General features: G+C 50.8%; 1 protein-coding gene across 8 annotated transcripts in view; it reads left to right on the top strand.

Annotated features, from left to right (window-relative positions):
* Nucleotides 1–447: 447 nt before the first annotated feature.
* The window catches only part of MAEA (macrophage erythroblast attacher, E3 ubiquitin ligase), a 34,268-nt gene continuing 19,816 nt past the window's right edge, over nucleotides 448–14,899 (top strand). For 5 of the 8 annotated variants that reach the window (XR_003612750.2, XR_003612758.2, XM_028126519.2 and 2 more), the window contains exons 1-2: nucleotides 448–539; nucleotides 4,600–4,833. Coding sequence is in view for 6 of the 8 variants with exons in the window: in XM_028126519.2 (XP_027982320.1) it covers nucleotides 471–539; nucleotides 4,600–4,833 (303 nt within the window). In the remaining 2 variants the exon portion in view is untranslated. The remainder of the gene's footprint in view (nucleotides 540–4,599; nucleotides 4,834–14,899) is intronic. The other 3 variants (XM_028126554.2, XM_028126535.2, XM_028126527.2) reach the window with 1 other exon arrangement.

Here is a 14,899-nt window from a genome sequence, read left to right as displayed (position 1 = left end):
GGCCCGACGGAAAGCACCCGGCGGACGTTCAGGTGGCGGGCACCCGACTGGGCCACTACCGCGAGCGAGGGCCGCTGTCTCGGGGGACCGCCTCCCGGGAGCCCAGGCACCCCCACAGCGGCGCCCCTCGCCGGTCCTCAGCCTCCCCACCCCCGGGGGCGCCCCGGACCCCCGCGCGCCCACGCCCGCTTTCCCGGCCGCGAGTTCAAGGAGGAAACGGCCCAGCCGGGCTTCCCGCTGATTGGCTGAACGGGAGAAAGGCCGGAGATGATTGGTCGGGCCGGACGCCTCTCCGCGCGCACGCCGCGGCCGCGCCTTCTCCGCCGCCACTGTCTGGTGGGCGGACGCGATTGGAGCAGACGCGTCGGCTCGCCCCGCCCCGCCCCGCCCCCGCCGGAGGGCGCGACGTCACTACCCGGCGTGCCGCGCGCGGCGCTTCCCCCACCCGCTAATGTTTTGGCCGATTCAAGATGGCGGTGCAGGAGTCAGCTGCTCAGCTCTCCATGACCCTGAAGGTGCAGGAGTACCCGACCCTCAAGGTGGGGTCTGAGGGCCGGGCGAGCGGCCGCGCTTGGCTGGTGCCCGCGGACCGCGGGGGGTCGGAGGGGAGGGAGGAGGGTCAGGGTGGGGGCCGGGGCGCGGCCTGGGGCACCGGGCGGGGTCTGGGGGGGGTCTGCGGGGCCGGGCTTCGGAGCTCTGGGGGGCTCCGCGGAGCCAGGCTCCCGGGTTCCCCGGGGTCTGGGGGTCGGCAGGGCCGCGCTCCCCAAGATCCGAGGGTCTGCAGGGCCTTGTTCTCCAAGGTCTGGGGGTCTGAAGGGCCGGCCTCCCTGGGGTCTGGGGGGGCCTGTGAGGCCGGCCCCCCGGGCTTCCCGGCGGCGGCGGCGTCTGGCGGGCCGGGCTTTCTGGGATCTGGGGTCCTTCAGGCCGGGCGGGTGTGGCGTGGGGCCGTCCATTGCCTGCCCGGCCTTCGAGGACTTCGTGGCAGGGCGTGGAGCGCGTCTGTCTGGCGCCCCGCTTCGCCCTCCGGAGCCCGATTGTAGCCCCTTCGTGCTAAAATAAAAAGGAAGGAAGGAAGGAAAAAAACCGTGAACTGCCCCAGTGACATTTTGCGGTAGGCAGGCTGGTGACTTTGGGGGCTGGGATGGAGACCGGGGTTTCCAGGGTGTGGGGTCGCGGGCGCCCAGCAAGAGTGCCCGACGGTTGGTGTCCAGCTGTCCTCCCGGAAGCCTAACGTCAGAAGGTGTTGACGTGTTGCTTTCCAGTCTCTAATTAGGGAACCTGTAAAGAGAGACCTAACGACCTAATGGGCACCCATCTTGTGGGGCGTCACCAAACCTGAAATACAGCCCTTGCCACTCGGTTGCCAGTTGCGTGACCTTGGATGGCCACTTAGCCAAGTCGTCTTCCGTGAGCATGAAGTCCGTGTCTCTAGTGGGAGGGGCCGCACTTGCTCTTTACCTAGTTAGCGGAGAATTTGATGGTGACGAGAACAAAGCACCTGGAAACAAGTTCCTTAGGAGATCAAGGTCATAACGTTCCCAGGAGAACCGTGGCCGGGCATTTGTGATTCTGAACGCCTTCCCTGAGAGGCCAGGTAGCTTTTCTCTCCTCCTGGAAGACCCCTGCATCCCCATCCACCTCAGTGGTGACAGGGGGTGGTGGGTGCAGCGTGGTGGGTTCGAATAACTGCGCCACTGTGTTCATCACTGACGGGAAGACCTCAGGCAGGGTACTTACCTGCTCTGAGATTGCTGACTTTTGTCACACGTGGGTAATGATAGCTCCAGGGCCACCCCGGGTGAATCGGGGGACTCCATGCTGCCTGGAGTAGTCGTCAGTACTCGAGTCAGACTGCCCTGTGCAGTCCTCGCCCGAAAGCAGAAGGGAGGCTTTGTTGCTTTTCATTGACTAGCGGTGGAGCAGTGCTGTTTCCCTGCACCTTGTTTGATCAGGGAGGATAGGGGAGCGCTGCCACCCGTGCCGGATGCCTGTTGTCCAGGCCCTTTTAGGATTAGGTGGTGGGTGTTTTTGTATTCAACTCCTTGAAGACCCTGTGGCTCAGAAAAACCATGACATCACCCCACCTGAGGCCCCCAACGAAACATCATTTGGGTTGATGTTTATCCCTCCTTCCCCCACCAAACAAATAAATAAATAAATGAGGCTTTCGTGGGGGAGCCATTAATTGCCGGGCTGTTGTCTTACTCAGCCTACCCCCAGGCCTGCCGTTGGAACTGACAGAACTGTGGCAGTTTATCATGTTTGGGACTGGCTGGTGAGCATGGGCAACAGCAGACAGGAAGGGATTTCCCCTCCAGGTTCTCTTCTGTGGTTTTATAATCCTGACTGTGATTGATTTCCAGACTTATTAAATAGCCTTTGATTAAAAATAGTTCTGCAGATACTTATACAGGTAAAGAGATATTAAAGTGTCATTTCAGCTGAGCTTCCCTGTTAAAAGGAGTTTTACTTCTGCTTTAGAATGATTTAAATGAATTTTTGAAATCAGAGAAGTTACTTCCATCATTTTCCCTCACAGATTGTCTGGATCACCTGTAATCCATCAGCATGTGTCATTGTTGAGAGTTGACATTTTTTTCTAGATGTTTTCAGGAGTGATTCCTACTGGATAATGTGGAAGTTTCACTGGGAAACTAGGGACCCTTGACTGAGGAGCATAAGTTAATACAGAATTCCCCAGAGGGCGCCTGGGTGGCTCAGTTGGTTAAGCGACTGCCTTCTGCTCAGGTCATGATCCCAGGCTCCTGGGATCGAGTCCCACATCGGGCTCCCTGCTCAGCAGGGAGTCTGCTTCTCCCTCTGACCCTACCTCCTCTCATGCTCTCTCTATCTCATTCTCTCAAATAAATAAAATCTTTAAAAAAAAAAAATACAGAATTCCCCAGAACACTTAGGAGCTGTGCTTGTCATGGTCTTGAGCACGGTCCAGATGCAGCTGCCCCAGGGCGGCAGGAGCACTGTGCAGACAGCAGGGAGAGGGGAGTGAGGGTCAAGGGGCTGGAGTTCTGAAAGGTGTTTGCAGGGTACCAAGAGCCGAGTGCTCCTTGCTTTCTTGACAGGCAGTTCCTCCTCAGACTTAATAGAGATTCCTTGCTATTCAGAGGATTGGCAAATCCAGCCACGTTCCTCACAGCCCCAGGGCTGGTCGACACTGGTCTTGCCTCCTGGTGCCGCGGGAAGAGAATGGCGTGGCCGTGACATATGCAGTCTGCATGCGTTGAGCTGGACACCCTCTCCTCACTGAGCCCTCAGTCCTGGGGGGAGCTGGGCCAGCACAGGCCTCTCAATGGCCTGTGGACCTTCGGGGTGGGTGGTTCTTTGTAGTGGGCGTTGTGCATTATAGGATGTTTAGCGGTACCCCTGGCTTCTGTCCATCCCCAAAATGTCTCCAGACATTGCCAGATGTCCCCTGGGGAGCAAAATCGCCCTGGTAGGGAGAACCACTGGACTGGATTTTGCTTTGTGGCACTTGTTTTTATGTTCTTACAACAGCAGGGAGAGTGGGGTTCACGGGACACACTTTTGTGTTCTGGGCCTGGCTGTGAGTCTTTTCCTGTGAGCTCCTTGAACTGGAGGCCCATTTTCATTATGCTTTTAAAAGTGTTCTCTTGGGGGGCGCCTGGGTGGCTCAGTCAGTGAAGCGTCTGCCTTCTGCTCAGGTCATGAACTCGGGGTCCTGGGATTGAGTTCAGCATCGGGCTCCCCGCTCAGCAGGGAGTCTGCTTCTCCCTCCCCTGCTCCCCCTGCTCGTGCTCACTCGCTCTCAAATAAAATCTTCAAAAAAAAAAAAGTTATAAAAGTAACTTGTGTTTACTTTCCAAATTATTCTGCTAATCATCCTATTAATATTTTGGTGTGTTGACTTCTGTTTTTTCCCCTCAGAGAACTGAAGTAAAATAGTATTTTAGAGGCCTTCTTTACCACTACCCAAATCAAGTGGGGGTCTTCACAGCCCAGGAGAAAGGCTGTGGCACGGGTCCCTGGGCTACCTGGCTCTGGACCCCCTGGCCCCTCACCTTGAGTCTCACCTGTGCGTCTCGGTGTCCCTGCCTGACCCGGCTCAGCCTGGTCCCAGCTGCTCTCTCTCCTTCACACAGGACGGGCTAGGGGGAGGGGTGGGCGTGGGGCACTGCTCCCGGCTGGGTCTGTGGGCGTCTTCTGTCTCTGAGTTCTCTGGAGGGCTGTTGAAATGCTCTGCTTTTAGTTTGGTGACAGTCCTGACCAAACCCTGCTCTGCAGTTTCTGAGCCTGGGTTTGTGCCTGTTGTAGAGTCTGGGTGCCAGTTATGTGCCTAAAGTTAGGACTTTTCCAGCTTGGTCTTGGCTGGATTTAGGGGATCGTGTGTTCTCAAGTTTGAGAAACAGTGGTAAGCGTGAGCGTTTGGTCTTAAGAGACAAAATCCTAGGTAAGCTGCGTCCGGAGGGTGGCAGTAGGCTGGGTCCTCACTTTTTTTTACTTTAGATTTTTTGGTTTAGAGAGTGAGCCGTTTCCTGTCTCAGAGGTGGTTGTGTCGCTGGAAGGACGCTGACTCTCTCTGGCTTGGGGCAGGCATCTGTGTGACACCCTTCCTCCTCTCAGGCTCCAACCTTGTCAGACCTCCAGAGCACCGTCTGCTCGTACCCGAGAGAGCCCCAGGCTGCCTCTGCCTTCCGGAGTCCCGCCAAAGCCAGAGCACGGCTGCAGTGCTGTCTTCTTACCCTATGCATACTCCTGAGCTCCTCCCGTCTCTCGCGCCTCTGCTCGGACACTTGGCCACAGACGAGACACTGGGGTGGTGTGGGCCTTCGGGGACAGGTGCAGGTCCACGTCGGGGTGAGTGCCCTGCTCACTGCAGGCTGTTTGTGTTACTTTAAACAAGCTTCATGCCAGGAGAGGAAGGGCTTCCCAGTGCCCCATTCTCCGTAGCGGTGGGGTGTGCTAGAGCCAATTCGAACCCCGGCCAAGCAGCTTCAGCAATAGGCAGGGGCAGCTGTGCAACAGATGCTCAGCTTTAGGTCTGAAGGTGGGGCTTGCTGTTGCTTCTCCCTCACAGAGCCACCGTGAGGCACCCCGGAGCTGAGGTGCCAGACCCTGAAGGCCTTGTGCTCCTTGCTGCTCTCGAAGAACCTCTGCACGCTCACTGGGCACTGCTGGTGACACTGGGGTGTCACAGAGAAAAAGACAAGTGAGGTTTCTGTCCTGGTGCCGCTAGGCTTGGCAGGAGGGAGGCCGTTAAACAAGTGGATGCAAACGTTTCCAATCCTTGAACGAGTAGAGTCAGGCACGGGTGGGGCAGTGGCCCACGGGGGGTGCAGTGGTCTTCAGTGGGCAGCCAGGGCACTTGCACGTTGGGGGAAAGCTCTGTGGGCTGTGTTGAAGTCTTGGCAGACCCTAGCACCGTCAGCACATGGTCCCATTGGAGCAATAGGGCTCAGGGTGTTCCCAGAGCCACACAGAGGCCATGACAGTGGGGCCCCGAGGGCCTGGACCTCGCCATGGACTGTGTATGCAGGCCAGCAGGAGTGGAGAGCAAGCTGGGAGGAGGCCGGCTGCTGTGTGCGGCATGTGCCCCCCTCAGGGGGGCCGCTCGGTGTGGACCGAAACACGGCAGAGCAGTCTGTCAGGGGCGCCTGTTGGTCTTTTTAGGAGTACGTTGTTTTAGAATATTTATCCCTGGGGACAGTAGTTTGAAAGCTTTCTGAAAAAAAGATTTATTCACTGTTTCAGTAATAACTAAGTGATAGAAACTAGGTATTATTAAATAGTTTAACAACCCAACTAACTCTTCAGCTGAATGCGGCTAATGGAGAAAAACACCCACCTGTGCTGACAGTCTCACTGACCGTCGCCTCCTGCCTGTGAACCCTGAGTGCTGCACGGCCCCCACTTCCTGTACGCGGCTCCTGCCCACGTGGCCCCAGCCTGGCCTCGTCACCCCCTTTTCACTCGTGGCAGGTACCGCCCTGCTTGGGTCTGCTTGTACCTTGTGGGGGAGCTGCCCCACCAGGGGCCAGCTATGCCCCGAGCCTGCCCGTCTGGCCTGTGGCTCCAGCACTTGCATCTCTCCCCTCCTATCTCAGTTTCCCCTTTTCACTGGGTCCCATCAGCACGCACATGGCCCTCATCGCCCCATGTCCTCCTCCAGCTGCTGCCCCCTTTTCCTGCCCCTCCTCCCGTGTATCTCTCCGGGTTCAGGTCAGAAGTTTTGCCCCTAACATTCCATGAAAATGTTTTTGTCACAGTTGACTTGACGCCGCTACGTGGCCAGTTGCCGGGCAGTCGCCTCCTTCACTTACCCCCCTCCTGCCCCCCGCCCCGGTGCCGTTCTCTTGCTTCCTCGTGGCTCGTCTTCTGCAGATGCCTTTGCCGTTACTGTGCATCCTCCAGCCTGGGGGTCGTTGAGTCATCTGGCAGCAGGCAGCCCTCGAGAGAGGTCTCTGTGCTCTGTCTCCAACTCCTGCCTCCAGCCAGGCCCCACCCTAAACTCCCCCGTGGATCATCGGCCTCCTGCTTGGTCTCCTCACTCATCTGAGTGGGGCTCGGAAGGTACCACGTGCAAAACCCAGCAGTGCCTGATCTTGGCCTCCCTGCCCTAGACTCATGCTCCTTGGCATGCAGCCAGCCCATCCCAGGTGAAGACAGTGTCCTCCTGCCCCTTGTGCAGGGTTTGGTAAAAAAAAAACAAAAACCCGGGGGCTGTTCCTGATGCCTGTGTTTGCTGCAATCTTTCTGGGGTCCGTGATCCCCTTGTTGGTCTGCATTGACTGCAGGGCTCCAGTCTGCTTGCGGGCAGCTGGCACGGGAGGGGAAGGTGCCGGCTCACTCATGGGGCCTCCCAGAAGTGCTGTTCAGCATTTATGCTTGAGCTCAGAGGCCAGAACTTGCGGTTGGCTGTCTCTAGCTTCAAAGGGACCCGAAGACAAAAACAGCCTGGTGGTGGGCTTATTGCTGCCCTAGCCCTGAATGAAGTTGGGGTTTGTGGCTCCTGTTCTGTGTCCCTTTCTCTGGTTTATTTTCTTTACAGCTTTGATCACAGTCTGACAGAACTGCCTCCAGTCTGCCTGCTTTTCTGTCAGAGGCCCTCATTACAATATGCGCTTCTCAGGGCAAGAGGGTGTGTTTTGCTCCATCACTCCCTGGCTTTGGCCAGGCCTCCAGGGATCCTGACGGTGTCTTGCAGTGAGCACCCACTGACGGCCCCTCCTCCCTGTTTGGCCCCCAGGCTCGCCACCCTGGCCGGGTTCCTCCCCAGCTCACAGCCGCCCCTCCACCTCTGTGTGACCACCCACCATGCTGGTGACCTCACGTGGTCTCCTATGCTCTGAGGGTACCAGTGACTCCCAGAGGGTTAGTCCCCAGTCCCAGAGCCCAGGATCCAGTGGCTGTACTTGGATCTCTGTAGGTAGCTCAGCGTATGTAGACCTGAACTTCTTAACTTACCTGTCTCCTCCCCAGACCTACTCCCCATCTTCCTTGGCTCAGGTTAAAGCCTTGAGCACTCTGTCCTCGCAGCTTGTGTCCATATGTCCTTCTGCTCTGGCTCCAACATGGATTCGGGATTTGACTGCATCTTACCTTCTTTCCTCCTGCCACCATGGCCGAAACCATCTCTGGGTTGAAGTAGCCTCCTACCTAGTCGCGGCTCTACCCATGCCCAGCAGAGCCGCCACACTGCTGTACCAGACAACGCCATTCTCCTGTTCTGGTAGCTTCCTGTGCGACTTGGGGTACAGAGCGAGGTTGTTAGAGTAGCTCTGCAGGCCCTGTGCCTTCACCTCTGCCTTCTCCTCCCCACCCTCCTCCTCCAGCTCTGCTCCCCTTGGGCACTCAGCCGTTGGTCTCCCTGCTGCTAGAAGATGTGCTGGCATGGGGGCCTCCGGGCCTTGGTGCTTGTTTACTTTGCCTGGAACCCTCTTCCTTCAGTTACCCATCTTATTCCCTCACCTTCTTGGATCTCTGCTCAGGTGTCACCTTCTTAGCGAAATCACCTTTAAACTGGGAGCCCCACCATCTCCCTCTTCTCGGTTTTCCTCCCCAGCTGTTACTGTCATACTGCATTTTGCTTCTTTGTTTCTAACCCCTGGGATTGTAAGTTTTGTGGAGGGCAGAGAAGAAGTATTTCTTCAGTTAACGAATGAACTATTAAATATTATTTTGGCAATTCTATCCAAAGAAGTAAAAATTGAAACAGAAGTAAACGTAACTTCAAATGGATGAGACGTAATATGTTATGTACCCAGAGAACACAAACAAGCTAATTGGAAAATTACTACAGTTAACGAGAAAGTCTGTGTCAGCAATAACCAGTTAAAGCACCTCATGGGAAAATCCCCATTCGCAATAACCTAACAGCAACAGAAATAAAATGTCAGGGTGTGCTTTACTGGCTCTGGTGATGGATACTGAAGGAGACACAACGTGGTTTCTTAGTAGAGGCCTAGGGAAGACCAGTCACAGCAGAGAGTGTTGCGTCTGTTTGAACAGACTGATGATTGAAGGTACCATCTCACCTTTTTGTGCTGGATCCCATATTTCTTACTTGTAATCAGGGAAGTACCCGGCAGGGTGGGACCTGATGCCAGAGGCAGGTGTGAACCTTGTTGCACGACTTCTGCTTACAGTCACACCTCATAGCTAAACAGCAAGGGAGCCTGCTTGGCTAGTGTTACGAACACACGTCTGTATGGTGCCATTTGTGGTTGGTCAGTGAGCCCGTCCCGGGAGATGGAGGGCACTTGAGCAGGTGTCGGTGGCTGGTACTCCGCTGCATTGCAGCTCATATTGCTTTGCTCATATCTGCCTTCCTAAAACGGACCAGTGGCACAAGAAGATTTCTGCAGGTACCCGGCGGCCGGCTGGTGAGACGGTCCTGCACTGAGAGGAGAGAGCATGGAGGTGCTGGCAGCGCTCTTCCCGCCTTGAGCTCTGTCAGCCGCACTGTGAACGGTCTTTCCCCTCAGAGCCCCCTCGAAGCTGACCAGAAGTGTCATTTTCTTTAAGAAGCCTATCTGAAACTGGATGCGCCTCCCTCAGGGTGTGTGCTGTGCTTGGGAGACGAGCCCGGGGAAGTAGGAAGCCATTGGGATTTGGGAGACTGACCCATGCCATACAAGAACATGAGGCAGAGCTCCATCTAACACTTCAGAAGATGTTCCTAGCTTTGTGATGAATAGTGAGAAACCTCTTCTGAGGCTTCTTCATTGTGAAAGATAAAAAGTCCCATGACATTGGGGAAGTACTTCCTTCCAGTGCTGGTAGAAATGGCTGAAAACATGATGACAAACTAAGATGCATTTCTTTGTCAGCAAATACTGTCAGAAAACCCACAGCAAACGTTGGAGAAGGTTTGAAGAAACTAAAGCGAATGACACAGTGTAGGAGGATTGCCATAGAGCTGGGTGAAGGTACAGATGTTTTCTACAAATCTTAACTTATGGTGTTTGCCACATTCTGTTTCAATTATGAAAACAGGAAGGATTACTTTTTATGAGTCACTGAAGGGGAAAGATGTACTGAAGGAAATATAATTTAACATCAGCTAACTAAACAGAGAAATCCTGTGATCTTAAAAGCTACAATGCAACAAATTACCAAGGAAAAATTGAGTGGATTTGATTAATACATATTTAAATCTTTGGTATACTCAGATAAAATAGAACCAGAATTTAAAAGCAAATAACGATTTTAAAAAGCCACCAAATATGAACCATAAAGAGCTGATTCACATTGATGAGAAAGATCCAAGACCTCTTTTCCTTATTGAGTTTTAGACAAGGAGCACAAAGGGAAAATGTGTTGGATTGAACCATGTAAAATTGCTATTTTGTGGGTTAAAAGACAGTGGTTGAATAGGCTTATAACATGTAAAGAGATTAAAAAAAAAACAAAACAAAAACTTTCCATAAAGAAAAGCCCAGGATGAAGTGGCTTCAGTAGTGAACTCTGTTAAATGTTTAAAGAAGAATTAACACTGATCCTTAACAAGCTCTTCAGAATAATAGAAGAGAAAGGAACATTTCCCAACTCACTCTGTGCTGTCAGTATTACCCTAATACCAAAACCAGACACATATCCAAGAAAACTACAGACCAGTATTCCCTATGAATGAATATAGGTGTTAAGATCCTCCACAACACGCTAGCAAACTGTATCGGACAACATATGAAAAGGATTATGTACCAGGAGTAAACGGATTTACCGCAGGACTGCAAGGTTGGTTCAACATGCAAAAAGCAGTGTAACATACCACAACAGTATAAAGGACATAAGCCACATGATCATCTCAATAGACACAGAAAAAAAGCACTTGACAGAATCCAACGCTTATTCATGGTAAAAACACTTAACAGACTAGGAAAAGGAGAGAACTTCCTCAACCCGATAAAGAGCATCTATGCAAAAACCACAGCTAACATCATGCTTAGTGGTAAAAGACTTTTTCCCCTAGGACAAAGAAGCAAGGATGTCCATTCTGGCCACTTCTGATTCAGCATTGTGCTGGAGATTATAATCAGGGCAGTTAGGCAAGAAAAAGAAATAACAGGCATTCAGATTGGAAAGGAAGAAACAAAACTCTATTTGCAGATGAAACGATCTTGTAGATGAAAAGCCCTAAGGAATATACACGCACGCACACACACACACAACACACACACAAAACTTATCAGAACTCATAAACTAGTTCAGCCATGTTGCAGGATACAAGGTGAGTATGTAAAAATAAGTTGTACTTCTGTATTCCAGATAATGGACAATCAAAAAGGAATGAGGAAAACAATTTTAGTTATAACAGCATGAAAAATAATAAAGTAAGACTTCACTCTTAAGATAGCAGTAAATTGATCTATAGATTCAATCCAATCCATATCAAAACTCTAACTGGCACTTTTGCAGAAATCGAGAAGCCAATCCTAAAATTCATACGGAAATGCAGAGGGTCCAGAACAGCCAAGACAGTCGTCTGAGACCGCTCAGGCTGCACTAACAAAATGCCACAGACTGGAGTGACTGAAACAACGGATATTTATTTCTTAACCGTTCTGGAGGCCGGGAGGTCCAAGAGCAAGGGGCCGTCAGATTTGGTTCCTGGTGACCCTCGTTTTGGTTTGCAGATGGCTGCCTTCCCACCATGTGCTAGCATTGATCCCATTAGGGAGTCCCCCACACTTGTTACCTCATCTGAACCTAATTGTGTTTCAAGTGCCCAATTCCAGATAACCATCACACTGGGGACTAAGGCTTCCACAGACGGGAATTTTGTGGGGGGGGAACCCAAACATTCAGCCAATAACAATCTTGAAAAAGAACAAAGTTGTAGGACTCACATTTCCTAGTTTCAAAACTTACTACAAACTACACTTCTTGATTACTGGTTAAAAGGCTAAAGATAGATCAGTGGGCTAGAACTGAATCCAGGTGTAAGCCCATACATAGTAATTCTCAGTACGGTGCTAGGACAGTTACATAAGGAAGGGAGAGGCTTTTCAACAGACAACTGGATAGCAACATGCAAAAGAAGTTGAGTCCTTTCCTCACACCGTATATGAGCATTAAGTCAAAATGGATCAAAGGTTAAATACAAGAGCTAAGAGTCTTAGATATAACACCTAAAGTACAGGAAACCAAAACAGAATGTTGGTTGGACTTCAGAAGTGAAAACCTTGTGCTTCCGAGGACAGAATGGAGGGAAATGTTTTGCATGTCACCTCTGTGATCTAGTAGTGTCCAGAATCTCCTAAGAGTTCTTAGAATTCAGTAATGTAAAGACAACCCAATTTTATTTATTTTTTTTTAAAGATTTTATTTATTTATTGGACAGAGAGAGACAGCGAGAGCAGGAACACAAGCAGGGGGAGTGGGAGAGGGAGAAGCAGGCTTCCTGCTGAGCAGGGAGCCCGATGTGGGACTCGATCCCAGGACCCTGGGATCATGACCTGAGCCGAAGGCAGACACTTAACGACTGAGCCACCCAGGCACCCAAGACAACCCAATTTTAAAATGAGCAAATGGTTTGAATAGACTTTTCCAGAGAAGATATACCAACAGCTAATAAGCGTTGAGAAGATATTCAACATTATTAGGCATTTATGAAATTCAAATTGAAAACCATAATGAGCTGCCACTTCATGCCCCCTAGAACGACTAATCAGAAAGATGGACGGTAGTAAGTGTTGGATGAGGGTGTGGTGGAGAGACTGAAGCCCTCCTACAGTGCTGGGGTGCATAAAATGGTAAAGACGCTGCAAGGCAGGCTGGCAGTTCTTTAAAAAGTTCAACACAGAGCGGCCGGCAATTCCACTCCTAGGTAGAGCCCCCGAAGAAGTGAGAAGGTGTCCCCACAAAAGCCTGTGCAGGAGTCTTTGCGGCCTTATTACTCATAATAGCCAAAAACGTATGAATGTGTAAGCAAATGTGGTATGCCTGTGGGACGGAACACTATTCTTCAGCCATAAAAAGGAATGAAATACATGTTACATAATGACTGAACCGTGAAAACATTACGCGAAGTTAAAAAAGCCACACAAAAGGCCGTCGAATGTATGATTCCATGTGTACGAAATGTCCACGATGGGCAGATCCGTATAGGCAGGGAGTAGATTATTAGTGGTTGGTGCCTGCCCGTGAGGAGGACTTCCATAGGTACGGGATTTCTCTTTGGGTTGATGAAATGTTCTGGAAGTATTTTGTGGTGAAAGTTGTACAACCTTGTGTTTATATTAAAAACTAAATTGTACACTTAGGGTGAGTTTTATGGTATCTGAGTTATATTTCAATTAAAAATTGGTAACATAATGATGGCCTATAAGTTATTTTTGTATCATTCAACTTAATAGAGAGCACTCATGCAGGGGTGCCTGGGTGGCTCAGTCGGCTAAGCGTCTGACTGTTGATGTCAGCTCAGGTCTTGATCTCGGTTGTGAGTTCAAGCCCCGCATGGAGCCTACATAAGAAGAAGAAAAAAAACATTCCTGTGCGGTGCTGGCCGACCTTGGGAGGGTACCCATGACCTACGACTCTGCACACATGTGCAATTGGCTTTTAGGATCAGTCCACAGTATTGGAGTAGCCAGGTCAAAGGTTAGGCACAGTTTGGTAACTGCTGTCAAATTTCCCTCCCCCCACACGCTCCCTGCCAGCCATATGTGGGGTCCCATTGACCTCAGACCTCACCATAGGTTTTCTGTAGCTACACTCTCCAGTACAGCAGCTCTGAGCCCCGTGTGGCTGTTGGGTACTTGAAATTTTGCTGGTCCAAGTATGTGCTCTAAGTGTAAAAATGTGTACTGGCTTTTAAAGATTTAGCATGAAGAGAAAAAATAATGTAAAATGTCTAATAAATGAAATATTTGGGGTGCATTGGATTAAGTAAAATAAACTAAAACCAGTTTCATCCCATTCTTTTTAATGTGGTTGCTAGAAAACTTAAAATTATGTGCATATGCAGCTCACAGTTCTCTTGGACAGCGCTGCTCTGTGGCTTTGTCCTTTCTGGTTTTTTGTCCACTTACGCTCTAGTTATCTTTCTGCAGCCATCCAGGTTTGTAGTGAGTACCAATGTTGTGGACTTACCCTCTCCATCTTTGTTCTCTGTCTCTGGTGCTTTTGTGTGTCTTTTTTTCGTTTCCTTCTTGGTAGATTGATAAGGTTTTCTTTGTTCCATTTAATTTCCTCTTGTGGTTTGGCGAGCTCACAAACACACCCAGGTTGTGACAGATCCGATCGGTCTCCAGACATTGTTTCCAAGGGTCCCCTGGGGAGTAGTCTCCCTGGTGGAGAACCACTCCTCCCACTGGTCTGCTGGTGTTGGAATGTCCCATAAAGGGAACCCACAGCTGCACTGTGTGTCTTGCTTTCTCCCCTGCCCATGTCTGAGCTTGATTGTGCGGCACCCCACGTCAGTGGGCAGTTTACCATCCCCATGGATGTATGTTTGAGATAGTTCCAGTCTTGGGCTTAGGAATAAAACTGCTATGAGCATTTGTACACAGTCTCTTTGTGGATACTCTGGGTTTGTTTCTCTCAGGATTGGAATTGCTGAATGATGTGATAGGTGTATATTTACTGTCGTAAGAAACAGCCAGACTCTGTTGTTGAGGATCACCCACACCACTGCCAGTGATAGCTTCCAGGTGTCCCCAGCCTGGCCGGCAGGTGGGGCAAAGTCTTCCTAGCGTGCAGGAGTGTCCTGTCTTAGGGCTCTCCGGAGAAACAGAACCATCCAGTAAGGGAGGGAGACACAGGGAGAGGGAACGGGGGAGGGGGAGTGAGGTTGAGCCTGACCTTACAGAATTGGCTTTACAGGATTATGGGGGCTGAAAAGGTCTGCAGTGGGCAACCGGGAGCCCCAGGAGAGCTGACAGAGTCTGCTTCACTCGGCCCAGCATCCAAATGAGACTCTCCAGACACACCCAGAGCTGCATCTGACCCTGTGTCTGCACCTTGTGGCCCGGTCAGCTTGAAAACACATGCAGCTGACCCTCATGTGTCCCCTTGTGGCTTGAATTTGCATCTTGCTGACTAATGATGTTATGTGTCTTCATTATTAGCCTTTTGTATATCTTCTTTTGTGACTTTTTGTTAAAACTTTTTGCCCGTTTTAAAAATGGGATTGTCTTCTTGGTCTTGAGTTATAAGAGTTTTAAACGTGTTTTAGAAGTCCTTTGTTAGGTTTACATACACTGAATGTTTTCTCCTCGTCTGTGGCTTTTCTTAAATAATTGTCTTTCAAAGAGTAGAAGTTTTAGTTTGATAAGGTTTAATTAATTAATTTTTCTTTTATAGTTAGTGCATTCTGTATCCCTGTGAGAAATTTTTGCCTACTTAAGGTTGTGAAGGTTTTCTCCTGTGTTCCCATCTAGAATTCTGTAGTTTTAGCTTTGATGTTTGGGTCCGTGGCCAT

The sequence above is a fragment of the Eumetopias jubatus genome, unplaced genomic scaffold (genome assembly GCF_037043125.1).
Source record: "Eumetopias jubatus isolate StellerSeaLion01/CBP00866 unplaced genomic scaffold, mEumJub1_p1.0 scaffold_2, whole genome shotgun sequence".
NCBI classification, from domain to species: domain Eukaryota; kingdom Metazoa; phylum Chordata; class Mammalia; order Carnivora; family Otariidae; genus Eumetopias; species Eumetopias jubatus.
The sequence above is the reverse complement of the archived record's forward strand: the minus strand, read 5'-3'. Positions and strand labels throughout refer to the sequence as shown.